Below are 27,170 nucleotides of genomic sequence, written 5' to 3'. Positions count from 1 at the left end.
AACTCATACAGTATCTGTTATTTAGGTTTAAGTATTCAATCATCCTTATTCCCTTTTCACCTACACGTGACAATTCTCCCACCTCCTAAAAAACAGTACAGGATTCCCCTCTGCCTCTTCATGTCATTTTTCTTTTTCGTTTTGACAGTGCAGACTTATTCTTGGTTGGAGTTTTTTTGTATGTTTACTTTAAAATATATTTCTCTCTGAAAAAAGGGGAAATAGCTAGGTGAAACAGTAGATAAAAGCACAAGGCCTGAAATCAAGGAGACCAGAGTTCAAATGTGGCCTCAAATATTTAGTAGCTGTGAGATTCTGGGGAATCTTTATCTCAAGGTAAAATGGGGATAATAATAGCATCGACTTCCCAGGTTATTCTGAGGATCGAATCTAGCACCCAATAGGTACAATTAAAGCTTATTTCCTTTCTTCTTTCATTATAATCTGGGGATTGGGTAGATACGTGTTACTCCTCGACATAGTATACATATGATTATTTGACATAAGAAAGACAAATTTTATGCACTTTAAGGTTACTGCAAAATTCTCCCTGTACTTCATACTTCCTAGAAGCAAGAAATTTGTCTTCTGCCATGTTTAGTGGCCAAGTGCTCTAAAGTACTGCTATGGTCTTACAATGGAGCTCAACTCATTTCCCAGGCATATAGTAATATATAGGGAGAGCCAATGGGAGACAGAGATAGGAGAGAGACAGATTGAGAGAGAGAGAGAGAGAGAGATTGAGAGAGAGAGAGAGAGAGAGACAGAGAGAGACAGAGAGAGAAAGAGAGAGAAAGAGAGAGAAACTGAGACAGAGACAGAGAGAGAAAGAGAGAGAAACTGAGACAGAGAGAGACAGACAGATAGACACACAGAGAGACACACAGACAGAGAAAGACACACAGACAGACATCCCAAGACAACAAAGGGAGGGAGGAAGGGAGAGAAACCACAGCGACAGAGAGACAGAGAAACAATAGAGACAGAGACACAAAAGAAACAAGAGACAGAAAAGATTTCACTAAAGTAGGAAAACCTGCCCTATGAGTATCACTTTTGCCTTTCAACTCCAGCAAGGAGAAAGGATGCTAGTCAATCCAACACATTTGCATATTATCACATCAGCATAAAGCTAGATAGGTAATGTTGTTGTTCACTTGTGTCAATGGTTTTCAACCCTTTGGAACCTTATTCAGGGATTTCTTGGCAAAGATCCTGAAGTAGTTTACTATTTCTTTCTCCAGGCCATTTTGCAGATGAGGAAATTGAGGCAAAAAGGGTTAAGTAAGACACAGCTAATAAGTATCTAGGAAATATAAACCATGACAAGGTTTTTGCTCTCCAAGAGCTCATGACTGAGATAATTAATACATATTTTCTGGTAGTATCTCATATTCATTCATTCCTTTCTTTATCTACTCTGTATCACAACACTATAAAGGATGAAATGGAAAAGAGGGAAACTAGAAACAAGCATTTAGAGAGCAGAAGATGTCCCTAATTTCTCCTTTCTTCACCATTATGTTTGATAATACGGCCAAAGTAATCCAATACACATGTACATCAGCTTGTATCCCAATCAAAAAAGAAAACTCTTCAGGAACACTGCATTATCTATCAAAATTAAAACTCAAGACAAATTTTAGGTCCTCCACAATCGCTCTTCTAATCCTATTCTACCATATCTTCCTCATTCCTTGTCTGAACTAACTTGGGTCACATGTCCAGATTTTATCTCATAGCGTTCAGTTGTATCTCACTTTTTGTGACCCCATGGACCACAGTACGCCAGGCCCTTTGGTCCTCCTCTAGCTCCCAAAGTCTATTTAAAAATTCATGTACCTTGATTCTACAATACTTTTCTATTCATCTCATCCTCTGTCATCCTATTTTCCTTTTGCCTTCCAACTTTCCTAACATCAGTCTTTTCCAATGAGTCCTATCTTTTCATGACAAGGTCAAAGTATTTAAGCTTCAGATTCAGTGTTCAGATCCCATCTTACCCGTCCTAACTCCATGCCCTTCTTTATACATGTCACTCTCTCCTGCCCCCATGTCTGGAACTAATTTCATCATCTCCCCTTCTCTATCCGAGATCCTTCCTCTCCAAGACCCAACTCAAGTTATCTCATCCTATAATCACTCCTGATATCTCCCCACCCAGATACAGGTGCTCCCTCCCTTAATGCTCCCCATTCAGCTATTCTGCTTTACTTTCCATCTGTACTTAATCACCTCCTAACCTATAGTATAATTTTTTTTTGCATTTATATCTATATTTTATTACATTGCATACTCATTAAGAGTAAGAATTTTGCTTAGCACATTGACTTACTTATAATTGGCAGTATGTATTTGTTGAATTGAACAGGCAGAGATATTATTAATACAATACCCCTGCCAGAACTCCTTTGCCATGCATAGTCCACAATTCGAGACAAGCATGACCCAAACAAGTCTTTCTTGTGGTACTACATTAGCCATGCTCCAAAACTACACAGTGGAGCTGCTATTCATGAATTTTCAGCTGCACAGATGCATTTGGACTCAGATTCTAGGATAGGAATGCACTCGTAATTCAGTTTCATTGTGTGCCTCTTATTTAGCAGCAGTCTGATAGCCTGGTATAGTGAAAAGATTCTTGGACTGGAAATCAGAGCATCTGGGTTTAAATCTTCACTGCCTTTGTGATCTTATGTAAGTCATTCAACCACTTCAAGTCTCAATTTCTTCATCTGCCAAAGGTGCAAATTGACTATTTCAAATTTCTAATTAATTTCTAATGTTTCTTCTGGCTCTCAAGTCCATGATTGATACTTTTAAACAGTTTATTATCTATGATTACATTTGCCATTTTTGAAAGCTATTGCTTAAATTATGCCCAAAGAATTATAAAACTGTGTATACACTTTACCCCAACAATACCACTATTAGATCTGTTTCTCAAGGTAATCAGCAAAAAAGAAAAGAAACCTGTATCTTTGTTCTAAAATATTTATAACAGCTCTCTTTGTGGTGGCAAATAATTAGAAAAAGAATGTCCATCAATTAAGGAATGGCTGAATAAGTTGTGGTAATTAAGTGTAAAAAAAAAATTATCATTTTCTTTTGGGAAATGACAAGCAGGTTGGTTTTAGAAAACCATGGGAAGACTTCTGTGAAATAATACAAAGTGAAATCAAGAGAACTAAGAAAAAGCAATATTGTTTGAAGAGTAATGTGAATGGCTAAACTATTTTGAGTGATGTGATCAATCAAATCAACTACAAAGGACTTAAGAAAAACGCCCTCCACTTCCAGGGAAAGAACTGATATTAGGAAGTGTGTATTGTATGGCTCCTTGTCTCTATCAAATGTCAATCTTCTCTAACATGGGTTGGGAGGGATAAAGACAACTCAAAATTTAAAATATGACCAAAAAAATTTTAAAATCTATTATTTATCTAATAAAAATTTGAAGTCTATCAAAATAGAAATATTTTTATGTTAGAAATGATTCAAACTTATAACCAGTGTGATGGGTTAGATAGTATGAACATAGTATGGAATGGAAGAGAAGAAAAGGAGGTGACAAATCGATCCTGGGGTCTTTTTAAAATGAAACAATTATCTCTGCAGGCTCAATTGCACGCATTGTTAACCTCTAGATTCAGGAATGGGGAAGTGGGGGAGGATCAATCATCAGCAATATTATATTGGAAATTCATGGAACAATCATTAGTGATATTTTACCATCTTTAAGAACCAAATCTAAAATATTCCATATGATCTGGAAGAAAACATGCTCCTAAGTAATTCAGTTTCTATTCTTCCAGCTTGTACTAAGAGAATAATTTAAATCTAAGGAGCTGCCTTCCATCTCTAACAATATCATGCCGTGTACAGCATAATGTCTCCATATACTTGAATATCCACCTCTTCTATCCTGGCTTTCTCTTGACATGAATACCAATGTTACTTATTCATGCTTTTCAGCCAATTAGTTCTTACCCACAGTTAAGTGGCCTCTGTTGTTTTAACCCACATATCATCCATTTCAACAACCTCTCACAAAGCTTCTGATCCCAAAAAGCCTGATCTGGCTATACTTAGCATTCCAGTCAGTTTCCTGATTAAGCAAAATCTAAGCTACCGAAATAAATGTGTATCTTTGAAAATGAGTTTCCTTAATTACCTCATTGAAATTTAATGAAATATCCCAATTTGGAAGATTATTTTAACTTCCCAATAGCACACATCAATGAGATGACTAAGGGAGAGTTTATGAAAGGAGACAAGTTTTCTGTTGTTCAAAGTTTCTCTTCCCCCAAAAGACTACCTTCCCTACCCCAAAAGAAAGATTTTTTAAAAATATATTCTTCTGAGGACTTCCCAAGACCATAGGGATTAGTTTTCTTCAGAGAAATCTTTGTATGATTTTCAGAACTTGTCATCAATAGGAAAAATTTTCTCTGGCAGTAGTGAAAAATATCTCGATAGATTCCAAGCATTACATAAACATATTCCCCTGTGATAACATGCTGTACCAGATGCTATTTAAACTCTAATTAGGAAAAAAACCACTGGTCTATCAAAAAGCAAAATATCCAAACAAAATAAGAGAGAGAGGAAGGATTAAATATTCATCTGTAGCAAAGAAAAATTTCAAAAGAACAGGTATTATACATTCAATATAAATTTCAACTAAAAATACTTAGGAACCTTAGGTGAAGAAAGACACCTATATTTTGGACATAGCAAACATATAGCTTTGTTTTACTTGACTATACTTATTTGTATGAAGATTGTGTCTTTCCCTTTTTTGTGGAAAAGGTGAGAGAACAGCATTTACAGTGTTACAAAAATAATATAAATAAGAGGATTACTGGAGCATCTTATTACTGGAATAGCTAAATTCCAGAATTCAAGTGTGGCCTCTTACACTTACTAGTTGTATTACCCTGGGCAAGTCAATTGGTTCACTTTCCTCATCTGTTAAGCGAGCAGGAAAAGAAATGGCAAATCACTATAGTATCTTTACCAAGAAAACCTCAAATAGAGTCATAAAAAGTTGGACATGACTAAAAATTGAATAATAACACTGAAGCATCTTAAAAATGCACAGAAGGGAACAGGAAAAAGTTCAGAGGGAAACAAGACAAGCAGGACATCTTTGAAAATAACATGTTGAATTTATTATGTGCCATAAAAAAAATCAAGCTATACAAAGATTCAGTTCACATAATCTTCCTTATCTGTTTTACTTTCTACATGGAAATTTTTAATTGAAAAAAAAATTCTCCACTTGGGTGACAATTTAGTTCCTAGAATTTCAGTGATTCAGATAGGTATATGAGATACAATCTAAACCAACCACTCTAAAGCAGTAATCATCTCTAAAACATTCTTGATATTATATCCATCCAAACTCCACTTGAAAACCACTGATGTATGAACTTACTATCCTTGAAAGGGCCATTCCTTCTTTAGAAAGCTCTATTGTAACATTTGTCTTGGGTAAAACAAAATCCATCTCAACAACTTGTATCCACTACTCCTGGTTCTTCTGGCCTCCAAACAAGAAAAAAAGAAAACAAAAGAAAAAGAGAACTCTAACCTCATATATAAAAGCACTTCAAATGCTTGAAGATAGCTATTATATCTCCTTTCTAAGCCTTTCCAGGCCAAACACCTCCAGCACCTTTAAGCTGTAGATGCTCACATGGCATAATCCTAAAGTACTTTATCATATAGGTTCCTTTCTTCTGGATATTGTTCGACTAACAGGAATTTTTTTTGTAAAATGTGGTACCCAGAACTGAACACAGCGTTGAAGAAATACTCTGGCCAGGACAAAGTATCTTAGATTCTTTTCTGTTTTTAATAAAGCCCATGAGCACACATGTTAGCCACACTATTGCATCCTAATGAGTATTCATCCCACAAAGACCATCCCTTTTCCCCAAAACAAATCCCTTCCAGAAAAGCTTCTGTCTACCAAGTTCCCCCATCTTGTATTTAATTTTTGAATTTTTGAACTGCAAGTTTAAAGTCTTTTCCCTATAATGAATTTGTCTCATCAGTCAAGGCTGATGATACGTTAGTAGACCATGATTCTATAATCATTCAACAGGTTAACTAGCTCTCCCAACTTTGTTTTATTTGTCCATTTGACAAGCATGCCTTCAACCACTTCAACCCTTGATAAAAATATTAAAGAGAATACAACCAAAGGGAAGCTCCCGGGAAACCTCCCTTTAGGTTGAGAGTAATCTATGAATATCCATCGTGTCTGATCATTTTTCTAGTTCTGATTCTACGTAAATCTACTAAATCTAGAATCCAGCTTCTTAAACTGTTTTGTAACCCCACGTAGGGTCTTGTCACTGAATGTGGGGATTGAAAAATTATGATTTTTTATCAAAAATTTTTTTGATTTGTATATCTATTTCATATACCTATTTACCACATAACAGTTTCTCAGGCGAAAACAGATTACAAGTGGGAAAAGTTTAAGAAGCCCTGATCTAGGCCATGTCTCTCCAACTAATATCTTGAGTCTTTTTGTCAAATGCCTTCTGCTGTCCAGACATACTCTGACTAGAGCATTCCCCTGAATTACCAATCTATTAACCTTGACAAGAAAGGAAATAGAGGTCTTCTCACTTGACATTCTTGAAACATGTCAGCTCTTACCCTAGTAAGATAGTGTGGTATAGCAAAAACCTTTCTCACTTAGAAATTCAGTGACCCATAGTCATATGCTTAGCAATTGGAAAGGAAAGGCAAGATTTTTCCACTTGGATTTCTCATGAATGAGCCTCAAGTTCAGTTTATAGTTTTCTGTGGAATGGAGGACATAAATGTACTCCATTCTGTCAGGGGAGGATAGTAAGTAAAGTGCTTCACAAATCCAAAAGCATAAATAAAATGTGAATTATCAGTGCTTACAAATCATCATTTAATAATATGTTCTAGTATTTTTAAGGGTCGAAATTAGTCCCACAAGCCTGTTTTATAGAATCTGCCTCATTTAAAAATCAGTACATTTGCTTCTCTTCATTCCTATAGAGTTTCTCCTGTTCTCTACAATTTATCAAAATCATTGATCACATAGCAAACCTACAGTTAAATCCTTCCACTATTCTAGGATAACACGTGACTGGGCTTATCAAGGTCTGTGCTCTCTTGTAACAAGTCCTGACACCATTAACCATCTTTGTCCTTTCCTTCCCAGTCTGAAGATCTTTGTCCAGAAACAAAACAAGATGTAAGTAGCTCTGGCTTATCTCTTCTGATTTTTTTTCTCTATGATCTCTGACCATTTATCTGCCCCAAGAGTAAGGTCTAAAATATATTTCACATGTATGGGACTACCTGCCATCTAGAGGAAGGGGTGGGGTGAAGGAGAGGAAAAGTGGGAACAGAAGGTTTTGCAAGGGTCAATGTTGAAAACTTACCCATGCATATGTTTTGTAAACAAAAAGCTTTAATATAAAATAAAAATAAAATGTTATGTACACAGCAACAAAAAGATTACGTGATAGATGCTTGCCATCAATCACACTTTCCATCAATGAGGTGATTCAAGGCAATTCCAATAGACTTGTGTTGGAAAATGCCATCCACATCCAGAGAGAGATCTATGGAGACCGAATGTGGATCAAAACATTATCATCATTTTGTTGTTATTTGTTTGCTGGTTTTTTCTTCTCTCATTTTTCCCCTTTTGATCTGATTTTTCTTGCACAGTAAGATAAATGTAGAAATATGTTTAGAAGAATTACACGTATTTAATCTTATTGGATTATTTGCTGTCTGGGAAGGGGGAGAGGAGGAGGATGGGAGAAAAAAAAATGGAACACAAAGTTTTTCAAGGGTGAATGTTGAAAACAATTTTTGCATGTATTTTGAAAAATAAAAAGGTATTTTTAAATGCTATGTTCACTGTCTTCCAAGTTTTAATCATTTCTACTTTAACAACTAGTTCTCTTTACTGCTCTCAATCACATCTAAGATACTGGCTTTCCTCTTCTCTATGCACTAAAGAATTAAATGATTATTTAGGGAGGCCAGGAGTACAGTTCTTTCTTTTTTTCCCAAAGAAAGAATTCTAGCAGGTAATGAATTTTCACAGATATGTAGATCCTTGAAATGCCCCATTATGTATTTCTTGATCATTTCTCATGCCAGGTTGATTTTCAATCTCCACCAAGTCAATGTCTAATTTGAATCATTATCATTTTCTAAAGTGATTTTTCTGACATATCCTATGACCTTTTTTGAATCCCCAATTAGCACAGTAGATGCTCTATAAATGTTTGTTGACTTTACAGCAAAACCCTCTTCTGAATTTCCTTTGTTTTGTCATTCCAATACTCAGAATTCATCTTCAGCATCATTCTCTAGTCCTTAATCTCACCCCACATTGTCACTCAACTGCCATTAGCATTCTCACATGTCCTTTCACACCCCCCAAGTACATAACCATCACCTTAGTTCAGGCCTTCATCTCCTCTCACTTTAACTATTTAATTAGCCCCCTAATGATCTCCCTACCTCAAGTTTCTCTATTTTCCAATCCTGATTCCATTCAACTGTCAGACTGATGTTCCTAAAGTACAAATCTAACTAGGTCATTTTGCTACAAAACAAAGCTCCAGTAACTCCCTACTGCGCCTGCAGGATAAGAAATAAAACCTCTATTTGGTATTTAAAGCCCTTGACAATTTGACTCCAAACTAACTTTCCAGTGTGGCTGTGTGTGTACATATATATGTGTGTGTGTGTGTGTGTGTGTGTGTGTGTGTGTGTGTGTGTGTGTGTATACATATATGTATATATAGATATAAAAACACAATATATAACATAGTACAGAATTCCCTCTCCCACTCCTGATTCTCCATACCAATTCTTCCCCATGCTTGGTACATACCCCCCTCCTCATCTTAAAATATTTGGTTTTCTTGAAGGCTCAACATATGTTTCTTGGTACATGAAGATATTCTTGGTCCCTCCCCCCAAAATCATTTGGTATGTACCCCTAAATGTACATGTATATATAAGTAAAATGCCCCAAGAATAAGTACTAATTTCCTCCTTATCCTGGCCCATAAAAATACTCACTAAGGAATAATTATCCTATCACAGTACACATTCATATTAAGCAAAATTTATAGCAATTTTCGGAGACAGACAATGAAGGCAGATTACAAGTGGGTTTAAGTTACAAGGAACTAGTATGGGTGAAAGTGACAGTATAAAGTCTCTAATGAGAAGGAATCATGTCCCTGAACTCAAATCCAGCCTCAGACACTAGTTGTGTTACTCTAAGTCACTGCACCCTGTTTGCTTCAGTTTTCTCATCTATAAAACGATCTGGAGAAGAAAATGGCAAACCACCCTAGTATCTTTGCCAAGAAAACCCAAATGAGGTCATGAAAAGTTAGACATGACTGAAAAATGGCTGAATGATAACAAAAGGATGTGTGAAGGCTTGGTAAAAGTTTAAAACTATCAGGTTGCTTGCTACTTTAAATCTTTTTTTAAAAGATTTTAAAAGGAGGTCATTCAACTGCAATAAACTATTTCAAGAAGTTTGTAAACTTTTTATTTAGAATGTGGTCAACATTCAAAATGTCATCCTTTTCAAGGATGGTTTTTAAATTAAAAAGAAAACAATATAATTATAATCTTTATCTTTATGGAACCATTTAATATTCATATACAGTTTCCTTGAAACAACTCTGAAAAAGTATTAATAATTCCATTTCCATAAAATAAATTCACAGCTGAAACATTTAAATTCCTTGCTCATTGTCATTCTGCCTCTCAGCAAATATATGAAACTAAAAAATGAGTTTTTATCTGAACATTTTAGTGGCCTCAAATAGATCCATATCATATCACTCCTTAATTTGTACCTTTAAGAACATACAAACTGAGACACGGATACTCCTAAATACCCAATATTGTGTCATTTAGAATATAGTGCAATGTAAACAGGACTAGATTTGGTGTCCAGAGACAATGGTTTTATTCCCTGACTCCTTTCCTTATTGTATGACCTTGGGCCACTTTAAGCCACCATGATCTTCAGTTTCTTCATCCTTAGGGGGTAATAAGTGGACTAGAAGACCCCAAGTCTAAACCTTCAATGGCGTGATAGAAGCAGCCATTCTAGCATTCAACCAACTTCTTGGGGAAGGATTTGGTGGGAGGGAGAGGGAAAGCAACTAACACTTAATATACTGCAAAATTGATGACAGGATATAAATCCAGAACTGTACCTCCAAGTCCAACACTCATTTATAGAGGGGGAAAAGAAGGCATTTATTTGCCCAAGGTCACACAGATGGTAAGCCTCAAACATAGCTGAGATTTTAACCTAAGTCCTCTGGCTCTAAACCCACATATTCTAACATAACTTAGATAACCTCAACATGACTCCCCCCACTTTGAATTTTTTTGATGAGAGAATTTTTGAACAGATTTCAACTTCATTAAACAACAATTTTATTCTGCGTGTCTTTTTTCCCTACTCATTCTCAAAATACATTTTTGTTTTGATGATGTGACCAACTGTATCTCATTTTTAAAAAATCTCACCTCTAAATATAACTGAATTCCTGTCCCCTTCATTTATTTTCTCCAAGTCCTATTTATCTCTGCTACAATAATATGCCCTCTAATTCCAGATTCTGTCTCTTAATGTATATGTGATAAGATCCTTTATGGGGTTTTGTTAATAAAAACCAAGTCAACATTTTCTTCTCTGGAAACAAGAATGCTTTTTTGAGTGTATTCTTCTTAGAGGCAATTAACTAGAATAGTGACTAGATAAAAGACTACATTTTCAGTCAGAAAGACAGAGTTCAAATCCAGTTACATACACATTTAGAAACCATGTAATTTTGGTTAACTCACAACCTCAGTTTCCTGTATCTGTCAAATGATGATAATAATAAATTACAGGGTCATTTTAAAAATGAAATGATGTAACATATGTAAAAATACTTTGCAAACTTTAAAGTAACATAGATGTTCTTCCTTCCCTCTCCCTTTTTCCACCAACCTCCCACCCCCACAAAAAAAAAAAAAAAAAAAAAAAAAAAAAAGAGCATTCAACTTTCTAAAATCCATTTTGGAGGAACAATGATCACCTCCCTCAATGTATTTATTATTTTTTGCGAATCAAATTTGGTTACACAGGAATCAACTAAGGTTTCTTTATTTAATCCTTTCTTCTTCCTTTAAAAATCAAATATTAGAAGTAGAATGTGACTCATTTCTGCAACTAACATTTTATAGACAAACTCAAGATCATTATGGTTCTAAAGCTTTCTTATTTTTTTTTCTGAATAGACAAAAATATAATAAAAATAATAATAGCAGCTAGCATTTATATGGCACTTTAAGGTTTGCAAAATATTTCCCATGTTATTTTCTTTGATCCTCACCCTAATTCCAGGAGGTAGATGCTATTATAATCCCCATTTTGCAGATCAAAAAAAAAAAAAAAAAAACTTAAGACCAAAAAAAGTGGGACAATGTTAAGTGACTTCCTCAGGATTCATGTAGCTAATAAGTGTCAAAGGCAATATTCAGGGCTTCTTGATTCCAAGCCCAGAATTCTATGAACTCTGCTACTTAGCTCTTTTAATTCATTGAATCACACAATTTAATTGTTAAATGTAAGTTACCTTTTTACCTATCCTTTAGAAAGGAAGTCTAAGGTATTTTTCCCCATGAGATGGAATAAAAGTCAACAAAAGGATTAGGGTTTCCCCAATAAATCATGAACTCTAGAAACAACTCCTCCCACACAAAAAAAGAAAAAAAAATCTTGATTTTTTCAGGCCATTGAGATACTATTTCATATAATTGACAAGGACCTCAGAATAGCCCTATCTCTCCCATCCACCAACAGACACATAACGAGTCCACTCACACCATCCAGTACCTGTAAACAGGATAAGTCGGGAATAATTTTTTTTAATTTCCTACTTTTCCTTCAATCTATTAGAAGATACTTCACTACTCCTCAATTGCATTTAAAAAGTTCTAAGATTTAAACCAGAAATCAGTTATAAACTTAATAACCAGTCTATCATTTGGGGTACTAAATTCTACCCCCAGAGCACAGTGTTTTCCCAGAATTAATTTTTCCTGAAGTACCTTTGTCACATATTAAGGACTGGTAATCTTTTGTAAATGTTGAACCACATCTTCGTTTATTCACTTCTGTGAGGGCACAGGACAAGGGGTGGGGCAGTAGAGAAGTTGTCATAGTCACCTTCCCCCCCTACCCAATAGACGTTGCCATGGAATGCCAGGATCTTTTAAGCCAAGAGACAAAATATTCTACATTATGATTGGGAATATCTAAAATAATCTCACTCTAAAAATTTAGCACATTAATTGGATCTGAACAGAAGTTTGGTGAGAAAATGTTAATGCTTATATTTTCTCTTCTGGATGTGTAATGCAAAATTTATAAATATGTGAATATAAAATGATAGTGAATTTTCAGTTTTGAAAATAGACTTAATTTCTCAGATGTTGCCACAAGATTTCCCATATTCAGTAATGTCTCTCCCAAATCTAGTATTGGATTCTACAAATATATTTCAAGGCTAAAATTCATAAATTAGATTGTGGTTAAATTATATTGAGCAATTTTTGCCTATGTGTAGAAATCCTCCTCAAACTTAAGGTGTTTGGGTACTCCTAGGCTGCAAATAAATGGAAAGGGAAACAAGGATAAGATGGATTTTGTCCTTCAGTTTATAGGCACACATGCTTTGCTGGAAACTGGCCAATGCCAAATCATATTAACTTATCTTTGTCAGTACTCTTAACCCTGATCATGCACAAAGAATACATTCCTAAAAGTCAGGAAGACAAGTCATTTAACCCTATTTGCCTCAGTTTCCTCATCTGTGAAATAAGCTGGAGAAGGAAATAGAAAATACCTTATTTAAAGTATCTTTGCCAAGAAAAATCCCAAATAGGGTCACAGAACAGCTAAAATGACTCAACACAAAGTACAGGTAGCAGGATATAAAAATAAACAAACCATCAGCATTTCCAGATAACATTATCAAAAATCAGAAAGAAATCATCAAAAAAGATATCACATTAAAGATTACCGCAAAATGCATAAAGCATTTTGGAACCATCCCACTAAGACAAGCTTATAACAGAGGAATGCAATTACAAAATAATCTTTAAGAGGGAAAAGGACTCACATGTGCAAAATATTTATAGGAGCCCTTTTTGTAGTAGCAAGGAACTGAAAACTGAGTGGATGCCCATCGGTTGGAGAATGGGTGAATAAATTATGGCATATGAATATAATGGAATATTATTGTTCTATAAGAATAGGCAGGCTGATTTCAGAAAAGCCTGGGAAGACTTACATGAACTGATAGTAAGTGAGAAGAACTAAGAAAATTGTACACACTAACAACAAGTTTATGAGATGATCTTCTGTAATGGACCTGGTTCTTTTTGGTTTTTTTAATAGTTTTTTTTTTATTGCCACAACATATGCATGGGTAATTTTTCATTATTGCTCCTTGCAGTCACTTCTGTTCCAACTTTTCCCTTCCTTTCCTCCCCCTTCTTCCCTAGATGGCAGGCAGTCTCATACATGTTAAACATGTTAAAGTATATCTTAAATATAATATATGTGTATATATTTATAGAGTTCTCTTGTTGCACAAGAAAGATAGGAAGAAAAACAAAAATGCAAACATTCCACTTTCATTTCCCAGTGTTCTTTCTCTGGGTGTAGCTGGTTCTGTTCATCACTTATCAATTGGAACTGAATTGGATCTTCTCATTGCTGAAGATATCCACATCCATCAGAATTGATCATCATATAGTATTGTTGCTGAAGTATATAATGATCTCCTGGTTCTGCTCATTTCACTTAGCACCAGTTCATGTAAGTCTCTCCAAGCTTTTCTGTATTCATCCTGCTGGACCTGGTTCTTTTCAACAAAGAGGAGATTCAAGGAAATTCCAATAGACTTGAAAGTACCATCCAAAATCTGAGACAGAACTATGGAGACTGAATGTGGATCAAAGCATAATTTTTCACCTTTGTTGTTGTTCATTTCTGGTTTTTTTCCCCTCTCGTTTTTTTTCCCCTTTTAATCTGATTTTTCTTGCGCAATATGACAAACATGTTAATATGTTTAGAAGAATTGTATGTGTTTAAACTATATTGGGTTGCTTATTGTCCAGGGGAGATAGCTGAGGACAGAGAGAAAATATACCTAAAACACAAGATTTTGAAAAGTTGAATGTTGAAAACAATCTTTGTATGTATTTAGAAAAATAAAATCTTTTTTAAAAAACAATTTTTAAGTAACTAAAGCAAGACAAATAGAGAATTATTATTGTTCATGATGTTTCTAGCTGGGTCCCAAAATAAAGTAGTTACCCAATTTATTTTTTGGATTTAATGCCAACCAAAGTTATCAAAGGGGGAATTTATTTGTCAGGATGATGGCTGATCTTATGACTTCATTAATATAGGGAACTCCCAGATGAGAAAACTCTCTAATGCAGGTCACCTTCTCTGCTACTTAGAGTCTTAGAGAAATGTCTGATAGCACTCAAAGATTATGTGATTTGCTAAGAGTCATATGACCAATTTATGTCACAGGTAAGCTTTGAACCCAAACCATTCCAATTCTGAGGTCAGCTTTATTTCTGTTTTATAGAGATAGTCAAAATAATAACTAATTTGTTTGGGAGAGTTAATGGATTAGAATTTTGAAGAAACAAAAATAAAATAAAATTGTTAGATCTCAAGTTATGAATCACGAATCATGAAAAATTTTCAGTACTTGTTAAAAACAAAAATGACAGTGGAACCAACTAGATAAGCTAAAATCAGAAACAAACTCAGCAGCTTTAATGTTCAGTACACCCAAGAACTATTTGACAAAGACAAGAAGGAAACTTGGAAGGTAACAAATAGCTTTATACCCAGTATTACTCATTACAATGAGTTCCAAATGGACATCTTGATTTAAATATAGAAATCATGTCATCTTTAAAAAAAAAAAATGGGGGATGTTTAAAAAATAAAAATAAAAATTTTTTAAAAATGGGTGAAGTTGATTATCACATAAAAAAGAATTGAGAACACATACAAAACACACACACACACACACACAAATATAAGCCTGGTTGGAGAAGAGAGGACTAAGTGAGATCTTTTTATAAGATGGTAGAATGGAAATGAATGACCCAAGCTCTACTATATCCCTTCAAAAAATGCAGCAAATGTGTCAAAAATTCAAGAATCAAGAACAAAAACAATCACAAGAAAAATAAACATGCAAAAAAAGGAAAAATACAAAACCTAAAATACAAACAATAAGTATGTATGGTAATGAATTTATATTACAGATATAAAAGATGGGAAGGGAAGTTTCAGTAGCAAAACTGGATTTTAAAAAATTGACAAAGCATCCAATAAGATCAATAAAAGAAATTAAAAACTAGCAACTTTGAATATTAATGGTTGAGTTTACCTTCAAATATAAAGATTACAAAATGTATAGTGATTAGGCCCAGTAATATTTTGCTTAAAGGAAATAAGACTAAAAAAGATTTATAGGGTTAAAATGAGAAATTAAGAGAAGAAAAGTATGTTTTGCTTGACTCCAGAAAAATAGGAAGTAGAATCATGATACTAGATAAGATTAATGTCAAAGTAAATTTTCACTAAACTATTAAGAGAGATAATTCAATTCAAAAATAAGCATTTATTAAGTACCTACTATACGCCAGACCTTGTTTTAGGCTGCTGGAAATAGAAATACAAAAAACCCCAATATTTTAATAGAAAAAAAACTAGAAAAAGAAACACAAAATCTAAACAATGTATTTTTTTGAGGAGAGGACAATAAATCAAAATAGGCTTTCTATAGGAGAGAAAACAAAATTTGAGTTTGAGAAAGTTAGGGTCATTAATTAAATAAGGGGTAGGCAATTTTAAGGAATTGTTTTCTTGGGTCAGTTTTTGTCCTTTTTCCCAAGCTGTTGATTGTGTCTTCCATACCTCTTATTTCTTTTCTCAATTTTTCTTCTGCCTCTTATTTAACTTTAAAAATTCTTTTTCAGCTCTTCTAAGAAGGCTCTTTGGGCTTGAGACCAATTTATATCCCTTGGTGAGCATTTTGTCCACTTCTGAGTTTGGTGTTTTGACCTTCCTTATCACCATAGTAAATTTTTGTGGTCAAGGTTTTTTATTTTTCTTGCTCATTTTATTTTTTTCTCCCCTTCCCCCCAAATTTTATGGCTTTTAAAATTGAGCTCTGCTTCTGGAGCACAAGGGTCATTGTTCCAAGCTTCTTGTATGGCTTTTAGTTTTGGCTTTCAGAGCTGGAGCCTCTGGTGTTTAGTGACTTGCTCACAGCACTGTTGTCTGACCTAATCTGAGCTGTTGTTGCCTAGTTTTTGAGGCTGGCAATTTGCCTTCTGCACTGGGACTGGAGGTTCCACCACTGATCTGCTGCGCTAATTCCTGTTATTCTAAGACAGAGGAGTTTAGATTGTTGATCTGTGCTGTGGCCAAGGCCCTCCCAATGGCTTGCCCAAACACCCTTTGCACTGAATTGCATTCTCCTTTCACTCAAATAAGATCTTTTCTCTAGGTCTTCCAAGCTATCTTGAGCTGAAAATTTGTTTCTTTTTATCTCTTTGTAAATTCTGTCACTTCAGAATTAGTTCAGAGGCTTGATTTCAAATTGTTTCTAAGGGAAATTGGGGAAAGCTCAGATAACTTCTTGGCTTTTTTCTGTCATCTTGTCCAGAAGAGGCTATTCTTGATGAAAAAGGCAATTCTTGAAAGGTAAAAAACTAGCATGTAAAAAACAAATAAGCAAACTTAACAAGAAAAAAGATCTTTAAAAGGAATGGAGATTCCACTTGACCCAAATCCAATTAATCAAGATGATTTTAACAAACAAGCATTTATTAAACATTATGTGTCTGATGTTGGAATATAAAGACAAGTGAAAGAAACTTATCTTCCTTCAGGGATGACATATAGCACACATTTATTGTTGTCATTGAGTCATTTTTCAGTTATGTCTGAACCTTCAAGACACCATTTGGGGTTTTCTTGGCAAAAATAATGGAGTGGTTTGCTATTTCCTTCTCCAGTTTATTTTACAGATGAAGAAATTGAGGCAAATAGAATTAAGTGACTTGCATAAGGTCACACAGTCAGTAAGTGTTTGAGACCAGATTTGAACTCAGGGAAATGAGTCTTCCTGACTCCAGGCACCACCTAGTAGCTGGAACATACATATATTCTATGAAGAAAACTAGCATTCTCTATTTGTTAGCATGAGTCCATCAGAGACCAATTTATTAGAGTTCTGTTAAAAAATGATCCAAACTGACAGCAAACAGAAATCAAATAAATTATAATAATTAGAACACAATAGATAACATACAGTCTTCCACAGGGAAGCAAATATCTCTGCTCAGTCAGAAGAATGCAAATCCCCAATCTCACCCAAGGGGAAATTCCCTGAAATCTCTTGTGTGGTAAGCTGAGAATAAATCCATGAGGAAGGTGTTGGTTTCTCTACATGTCAACTTTCCCCTCCAGGAAATATAGTGTCCTTGAATCTTCAGCTAGGAGTTTTGATTAAACTCTGTAGACTATGAAAAAGAGTCAAAGGACATAGTTTCCTCTACTAACCAACAATCTGTCAAAATTTACATTTTTAGAGCAACCACAAAGAAAAGGCCAAATTCCACAATACAAAATCCAATTGTAGGGTTTCATTGATAAAGCATGGTCGGACCCTTCTCTGCAGGATTTTCAGATGGGTCCTACTTCTTCTCTAGATATTCCAAGTGAACAATGAAGCTAGTGCCACAATACTGTCAGACTTGATCTGATTCATAGAGGCACAGAAGATCAGGCAATAAGGCAAGTGATGACAAAAATCATTGACTTTGAAATTTCCGATCAACCATCCTTACTCTGTATTTACTAATGGAAATCGAATAAGCGACTAATGTTGACATGAAATGTACACCTTTTGGTACTTGAAGATCAGAAACCAGAAGAGGGGAGGAAGCTAAAAGGATGGAGTGTTCACAAACATTGGCTCTTTAGGGTTCGTAGAAGGTTGGGTATATGGGCATATATTACACAGTAGTATAGCTTACACCACGGGGAAATGGCATTAATCCTTCCCTCCCACCAGTTGGAATGGGTTTTAAATGACAATAGTATGGATGTACTGCTCTCCTTGCTTTTCAAATGGTGGTTGTAATTAAAGATCCTTACAAATAGCATCACTTTCACTCCCCCCTCTCATCAGACATTTCTAAACAGTTGAAAGCTGGAGACAGGTTGCTAAGAAACACACATTACCTGGTGGCCAGTAAACAGTCCGTTTGATTTCATCCTGTGCTTTTTGAAGGAATTCACGCATACCCGAACTTTGAAAAATATTCATTTTAGGATTCCCTTTGAATAAGAAGGATGATCTGGGTAATTTCAAATAAGGATTGCTACATTTCTCTTGTCCTCAGGATAATAGAAGTCATGCAACAGTAAGACCTCATTAATTTTCAGTAACCCACAAATCTAGAATCCTAAGCACTTATTCCTAACAAGTCACAGACCCTATGGCTGAATATTCATTGTACATACACACATATTACATGTAATTTTTCTTTTAAAAAAAGCTCACAGCCTTTCATTCAAGAACACCTAATAAGCATTAGCAGTTAACTCTGCTCAGGTTTCTGCTTTTGATTAAATTGCATACCACCTCACTCAAAAGACCTCATTTATCCCCTAAAAGAAATAGGGACAGAATTGTGATTTCAGTGGATAGGGAATATCCCCTGAGGAAACTCCTTGTACCCATAAAGGTAAACATCTTCTTGCAAGTTATTGTGTGAGAGAATTGTCTATAGCACAAGGAAGTGACTTCCCCAGTATCACATAGGCAATATGTGTCAGGAAGGACTTAATCCCAATCTTTCTGTTCCCAGGCTAACACTGCTGCTTCTAATATAAGGGCAAAAAAAAACAAGATTAAGCAAAACAGAATCTGAAATTTTAAAAAATAATTTTCCAGTTTATTCTATCCTTGTTACCGCACTTATATTTCTAATAAGAAATAAGCTAGTTCTGAAACTCTCATTGAACACCTCTAAATTCAGAAAACTCATTCAAATTGTAGGCAGATTTTGTATCCTGGTGAAGACTGAATAATTTTTAGTAATTTCCAAGAGTTGGTCCTGGATTTGCCTTGTGAGGCCACCCAAAAGAACGTAAACTCTTCTACATATAAAAAAATTTGAGGGAGGAATTACTCTCATAAGACTTTGTAGTATTATACCCTCAAATGATGTTTCTTTCTTCCCTCCCTTACACCCATCTTTAAATCTGTCCCTCAGAATCAAACTCAAAGCCCCAAACATAATACTATGAAGACCCAACCATAATACTTTGCTGCCAACACCATAATACTATGCACCTCCAATTATAATACTATGCAGCCCCAACTATAATATGAGTCCCAATTATAATATTTTAGAGCCACAATGTTAATACTATGCAGCCCCAACCAAAATACAATGCAGCCCCAACCAAAATACAATGCAGCCCCAACCAAAATACAATGCAGCCCCAACCAAAATACAATGCAGCCCCAACCATAATACAATGCAGCCCCAACCATAATACAATGCAGCCCCAACCATAATACAATGCAGCCCCAACCATAATACAATGCAGCCCCAACCATAATACAATGCAGCCCCAACCATAATACAATGCAGCCCCAACCATAATACAATGCAGCCCCAACCATAATACAATGCAGCCCCAACTATAATACTATGCAGCCGCAACTATAATACTATGAAGTCCCAACTATAATACTATGCAGTCCCAACCTTAATACTATGCAGCCCAAAGAATAATACTATGCAGCCCTGACCATAATACTATGCAGCCTCAAATCTAATATGATAGAGCCCCAACTATAATACTATGAAGTCCCAAACATAATACTATGCACCCCCAAGTATAACATTATAGAGGCCCAACCATAATACTATGGAGCCCCAACTATAATACTATAGAGTCTCAACTATAATATCATGCAGCACAACTATTATATTATAGGGCCCCAACTATAATACAGCCCCAACAATAGTATTATAGAGTCCAAACTATATTATAGAGTCCCAAATATAATACTAGACAGCCCCACCTATAATATTATAGAGCCCCAACTATAATACTGTACAGCCCCAACTATAGTATTAGAGCCCCAACTATAATACTATGTAACCCCAACTATAATACTATGTAACCCCAACTATAATACTAGGCAGCCCCAACATTAATACTAGGCAGCCCCGACATTAATACTAGGCAGCCCCGACATTAATACCAGGCAGCCCCGACATTAATACCAGGCAGCCCCGACATTAATACCAGGCAGCCCCAACATTAATACTAGGCAGCCCCAACTTTAATACTAGGCAGCCCCAACTTTAATACTATGCAGCCTCAAGAATAATACTATGAAGTCCCAACCATAATACTATGCAGCCTCAAGAATAATACTATGAAGCCCCAACCTTAATACTATGAAGTCCCAACCTTAATACTATGAAGTCCCAACCTTAATACTATGAAGTCCCAACCTTAATACTATGAAGTCGCAACCATAAAACTATGCAGCCCCAACATTAATACTATGCAGCCCCAACATTAGTACTATGATGTCCCAGCCATAATACTATGAAGTCCCAACATTAATACTATGAAGTCCCAACATTAATACTATGAAGTCCCAACTATAATACTCTGCAGCCCCAACTATAATACTATGCATCCCCAAGGATAATATGAAGTCCCAACCACAATACTATGCATCCCCAACCATAATTCTATGAAGCCATAACCATAATACTATGAAGCCCAACCATAATAATATGTAGCCCCTATTAAAATACTATGCAGACCCAACTATAATACTATAGAGCCCCACTTCTAATACTATGCAGCCCCAAGTATAATATTATAGATCCCCAACTATGATACAATAGAACCCCAACCATAATACTATGAAAGCCAAACCATAATACTAGGAAAGCTCAACCATAATACTGTGCAGCCCAAACTATAATACTATAGATCCCCAACGATAATACTACGCAGCCCCAAGCATAATACTATGAAGTACAAACCATTATACTATGCAGCCCCAACTATAATACTATGAAGTCCCAAACATAATACTATGCACCACCAAGTATAATATTATAGAGGCCCAACCATAATACTGTGCAGCCCCGACCTTGACACCGTGCAGCCCCGACCTTGACACCGTGCAGCCCCAACCATGATACTATAGAGTCCCAACTCGAATACTATGCTGCCCCAAATATATTATAGAGCCCCAACTATAACACTATGCAGCCCCATATATAATACTTTGCAGCCCCAATTATAATGCTATGTAATCCCAACCGTAATACTATGCAGCCCCAAATATAGTACAGTACAGCCCCAAATATAGTACAGTGCAGCCCCAACCACGATACTGTGCAGCCCCAACCACGATAATACTATGCAACCCCAACCATGATACTATGCAAACCCAACTATAATACTATAGAGCCCCAACTCGAATACTATGCAGCGCCAACTATAATATTACAGATCCCCAAGCATAATACTATAGAGCCCCATCTATAATACTATGCAGCCCCAACCATGATACTATGCAAACCCAACTATAATACTATAGAGCCCCAACTCGAATACTATGCAGCGCCAACTATATTATAGAGCCCCAACCATAACACTATGCAGCCCCAACCTTAATACTATGCAACCCCAACCATTAGAGCATGCAACCCCAACCATGATACTATGCAAACCCAACTATAATACTATAGAGCCCCAACTCGAATACTATGCAGCGCCAACTATAATATTACAGAGCCCCAACTATAATACTATAGAGTCCCATCTATAATACTATGCAGCCCCAACCATGACACTATGCAGCCCCAACCATGACACTATGCAGCCCCAACCATGACACTATGCAGCCCCAACCATGACACTATGCAGCCCCAACCATGACACCATGCAGCCCCAACCATGATACCATGCAACCCCAACCATGACACCATGCAACCCCAACCATGACACCATGCAACCCCAACCATGACACTATGCAACCCCAACCATGACACTATGCAAACCCAACTATAATACTATAGAGCCCCAACTCGAATACTATGCAGCCCCAAATATAATATTATAGAGCCCCAACCATAACACTATGCAGCCCCAACCATAACACTATGCAGCCCCAACCATAATTCTATGCACCCCCAACTATAATACTATGCAGCCCCAACCAGAATAATATGCAACCCCAACCAGAATAATATGTAACCCCAACCAGAATAATATGCAGCTGCAAACATAATATTATAGATCCCCAACTATAATACTATGCAGCCCCAACTAATATATTATAGAGCCCCAACTATAATATTATAGTGTCACAACTATAATACTATGCAGCCCCAACCTTAATACTATGCAGCCCCAACCATGATACTATGCAACCCCAACCATGATACTATGCAACCCCAACCATGATACTACAGAGCCCCAACCATGATACTACAGAGCCCCAACTATAATATTTTAGAGCCCCAACTATAATACTATGCAGCCCCAAATATAGTACAGTGCAGCCCCAACTATATTATAGAGCCCCAACTATGATACTGTATATCCCCAACTATAATATTATAGAGCCCCAACTATAATACTATGCAGCCCCAACCATGATACTATGTAGCCCCAACCATGATACTATGCAGCCCCAACCATGATACTGTACATCCCCAACTATAATATTATAGAGCCCCAAGTATAATACTGTACATCCCCAACTATAATATTATAGAGCCCCAAGTATAATACTGTACATCCCCAACTATAATATTATAGAGTCCCAAGTATATTATAGCTCCCCAAATATAATACTGTAGAGCCCCAACTTTAATACTGTATAGCCCCAACTATAATATTGTAGAGCCCCAACTTTAATACCGTACAGCCCCAACTATAATATTATAGAGCCCCAACTATAATACTGTACATCCCCAACTATATTATAGAGCCCCAAGTATAATATTATAGATCCCCAAATATAATACTGTATAGCCCCAACTATAATATTACAGAGCCCCAACTTTAATACCATACAACCCCAACTATATTATAGACTCCCAACTATAATACTGTATAGCCCCAACTATAATATTATAGAGTCCCAACTATATTATAGATCCCCAAATATACTAAGCAGGCCCAACTATATTATAGAGCCCCATCTATAATACTATAGAGCCCCAACTATAATATTATAGAACCCCAAATATACTAAGCAGGCCCAACTATATTATAGAGCCCCATCTATAATACTATAGAGCCCCAACTATAATATTATAGAACCCCAAATATACTAAGCAGGCCCAACTATGATATTATAGAGCCCCATCTATAATACTATAGAGCCCCAACTATAATACTATGCAGCCCCAACTATAATATTTTGCAACCCCAACCATAATACTATGAAGTCCAAACCATTATACTATGCAGCCCCAACCATGATGCTATGTAGTCCCAACTATAATATTATTGAGCCCCAACTATAATACTATAGAGCACCAACCATAATACTATAGTATCCCAAGTATAATACTATGAAGTCCCAACCAGAATACTATAAAGTACTTTGAGGTGTTGTTTTTAAAACGTTTCAGTGTATTTACCGGTCAATTTAGGTTTCAGCTTTCGGTATATATATACCCACAGGCGCGCACACACACACACATAAAACCCCTTCTAAAGATGTATGGATTTCCTCCTCTTTCACTGGTGACTGACTTCACCTGAGATCAAGTTCAGTGACTTTATACAGAACACAGTTAGGGAGGAAAAAATACTTCAACTTGGAGAAAAAACTAGTGGAGAGGATGTAAAGGCAGAGGGTTCTGTGAAGTTTTATGATCCAGCAGCACTGTTTGGGGTCACTGAGACCACCTAGTCCATTTCTCTCAAATTACAAAAGAGGAAACTGAGCCCCAGTGAAAAGAATTTGCAACTCATTAGGTTCACGCTGTGTTTTTAAAAGGGTAGACTTCCCAGAGGTGGACAACCACCTGAGAGGGGGGTGCCGCCTCCAGAGGATGCGGCTCACTTCAGACTTACGGCTCTTGATTCTGGGGTCCAGAACCGGAGCTCTCCAACAACCGGTCTTCATGCGAAGCTCCAGCACTCATTCTCCGGCCTTGGAGCAAGCCCTGCTCAGGCCGCCTCTTCACTGAGTTCCAAGCAGCAGGAGAAGAGAACGAAACCCTGCTTCGGCTGTACATGGTCAGTGGGTCTGGGAAGCAGGGCTCCGGGCTCTGGGAGCACGGCTCAAAGGCAGCTGGCCGCTGGCTCTCGAGGGACTGTGGGTCTCGAGGGGAAAACGAAAGCAGCCGGGGAAAGCCCGCTCTTAGGTTTCGGTTTCTCCCCTGTCCTCCCACACCCCAAAAACTCTTATTCAGCTTTCCTGGTTTCCTTCCTCTCTCCTTAGCAGAGGCGCTGTCCCCCACCCCCCGACTCTGTACCCTCTCCCGGCAACAGCTTCCTCGGGCCCTGACGTTCCAGGTGTCAACCAACCTCCCGGAGCTTCTTTTGAGGGCTGCCTGTGGCAACAACCTAACTAACCTCGGACAAGATCAATTCCACCTGCATTCAGTGGCCACGGACTCCTAGGGCCTTCTCTAAAAAGAGCCTCCCTACGGAGATCAGCTCCGCAAATGGTCGTTGTTATTGTCAAAGCCATTCACCTGTAGTGGGTCGGGGCTATAGGATGCGCATTGGCTGACAGCCTCACCCCATTCCTGCATCCCCACGTGGGGCACACCATAGTTATGAAGAATTAACGGAGAACTAGAAGGGGAAGAGAGAGAGAAGCGAGTGTTAGGTAATCAGTTCGACGACTCAACCCTAACTTTAGAACTCCAGGCTACCTAAAATCATAGGACACAGAAAAAAATAAACCTTTAAGAGAAAGGATTCTAGATCCGCAATTACAGTCATTCAAATCCAGCCTTTAAAAAAAAAATTTTTTTTAAGTGCCTGCTTACTTCATAGATCTCTCTTTTTGGACAAAAACAGAAGGAAATTACATTTTTTAAAAAATCAAGAGACTGAGCAAGCAAAGAAATCCCCTCAAGTTTAGGAATGCGGTGGTTTCTTTCTTTTCTTTTCTTTTTTAAGCTTTATTTATTTATTTATTTATTTTATTAGGTTTCACCATTTAGTTTAATAAGATTTTGACTTCCATTTTTTTCTCCTTCTCTCCTTCCTTTACCCCTTCCCAAGAAGGCAAACTGATATAGGTTATGCATGTTCAATCATATTAAATACAGTTCTACCCTAGTCCTATTGTAAAAAAGAATCGGAACAAAGGGGAAAAACCAAGAGGGGAAAAAAAGAAAAAAAAAACCTTCATTTTTTAAGGACTCACAATCCTTAAAGTTCTTTGTGGTTTTGTTGTTGTTGTTTTTCATTATGAGAGTTTCAATTCCTCTAGAGTTCTAGACTTGAAGTCAAGGAAATTAATCTGATTTGTCTCAGAACTAAAAATCATAATCTCATCTGAATTTCTCAACCTGAAAATGAAGCTAACTACTCCCTGGTTCCTAGATTATAGCAAGGATAAAGTAAGATAATATGGAAAGTTTTAAAGAGCTTTGTAAATGCTAGTTTATTATTATCTACTAATAATTCTGTGCTAGTTGCTCTCTTTTGAAGATTTAAACTTGACTAGAAGAAATCTCTGAGGTCCTCTCCTCTAATTCACCCATTTAGAAGATGGAACTGGGGCCCAAACTTGTCCAAGATCACATAGAGAATGACTAACAAAGGAAAGATTCAAACTCAGGTTCTCTGATGCCAGTCTTGGATTTCTAAAATTTAATTAAATTTTTTTCAATTAATGTGCTTGTCATAATTTTGTACAATAGCTAGTTCTATAAGTGCCTTATCTTCACATGCTATATGTGTTTTGAAGGCAGGAACTGAGTCCCATTTCAGCCAAGTAGGGTTTAATAAGTGTCAATTAAATAATACAAAAAAAAAAAAAATTTGAGTTAAAGATTAGGGTGTGTGTGGGTGTGGATGTGTGGGTGGGTGGGTGTAAATTCAAGTCTGTTAAGTCTGTAAAGCTAGGAAAAACAATAAGGGATAAGTTAAGAGATAAAGATCTTCATGAGGACTTTGCCACTGCAGATCTTGAGGGAGATTATTCTCAAGTTATTACAAAAGCACAGTAGTATTGCAGAAGGAGAACTGGATTTGGAATCAGCTGACCTGGATTAGAACACAGACTTTGACATTTACTTAGAACCTCCTGTGTGACTCTGAACTAGAGCCACTCAACTTTATGGATAAAGTACTTTATTATTTGTTGAAAGGATTTGAACTTAGCTTTGTATATAGTTTGACCCACCTTGTGAAGTATGGAGCTTCCAAGGAAGCTGGGAATATCTGAGACACATACCTGAACCCCACCCAGGTCTTATTTTGGGTCCACACTGGTCTTAGATTCACCCATGCATTTGTATTTTAATTTCACCCAAGTTTTCTTGAAAGCTGAATGCAGATATCTTTTTCACTCATCCAGTTTTACATCTTCTATGAGTTGTCTTCTCACCATTAGAATGTAAACTCCTTGTGGGCAGGAGTTGTATTTTTTTTTTTTTTTTTTTTTTTTTGCTTTAGCATAACTCTTTAGCATGCTGATTAAGTAAAATGAATGAACAATTATCACTGCCCTAAAGTGGGCTTCCTTGGGAATTACTGAATTTCTCTTCACTAAAGGTCTTTAAACAAAGGCTGCATGACTCCTTGTGTGTGCAGTGGTGACCTTCAGAAGTGCAGCTGAAGGATGAATACAGAGAGGCTTAGAGAGACTTACATGAACTGATGCTGAGTGAAATGAACAGAACCAGATCATTATACACTTCAATGCTGTATGAAGATGTATTCTGATGGAAGTGGATATCTTCAACATAAAGAAGATCTA

General features: G+C 36.5%; 1 protein-coding gene across 2 annotated transcripts in view; it reads right to left on the bottom strand.

Moving 5' to 3' along the window:
- The window catches only part of EPSTI1 (epithelial stromal interaction 1), a 100,095-nt gene extending 75,296 nt beyond the window's left edge, over positions 1-24,799 (bottom strand). Inside the window, exon 1 of one of the 2 annotated variants that reach the window (XR_012487762.1) lies at positions 24,302-24,799. Coding sequence is in view for 1 of the 2 variants with exons in the window: in XM_074299173.1 (XP_074155274.1) it covers positions 24,302-24,465 (164 nt within the window). In the remaining variant the exon portion in view is untranslated. The remainder of the gene's footprint in view (positions 1-24,301) is intronic. The other variant, XM_074299173.1, reaches the window with a different exon arrangement.
- Between the last annotated feature and the right edge of the window lie 2,371 nt (positions 24,800-27,170).

Source organism: Sminthopsis crassicaudata, chromosome 3, assembly GCF_048593235.1.
Source record: "Sminthopsis crassicaudata isolate SCR6 chromosome 3, ASM4859323v1, whole genome shotgun sequence".
In the NCBI taxonomy this organism is placed as follows: Eukaryota; Metazoa; Chordata; class Mammalia; order Dasyuromorphia; family Dasyuridae; genus Sminthopsis; species Sminthopsis crassicaudata.
Note: the sequence above shows the minus strand (reverse complement) of the source record. Positions and strands in the feature narration are given on the sequence as shown.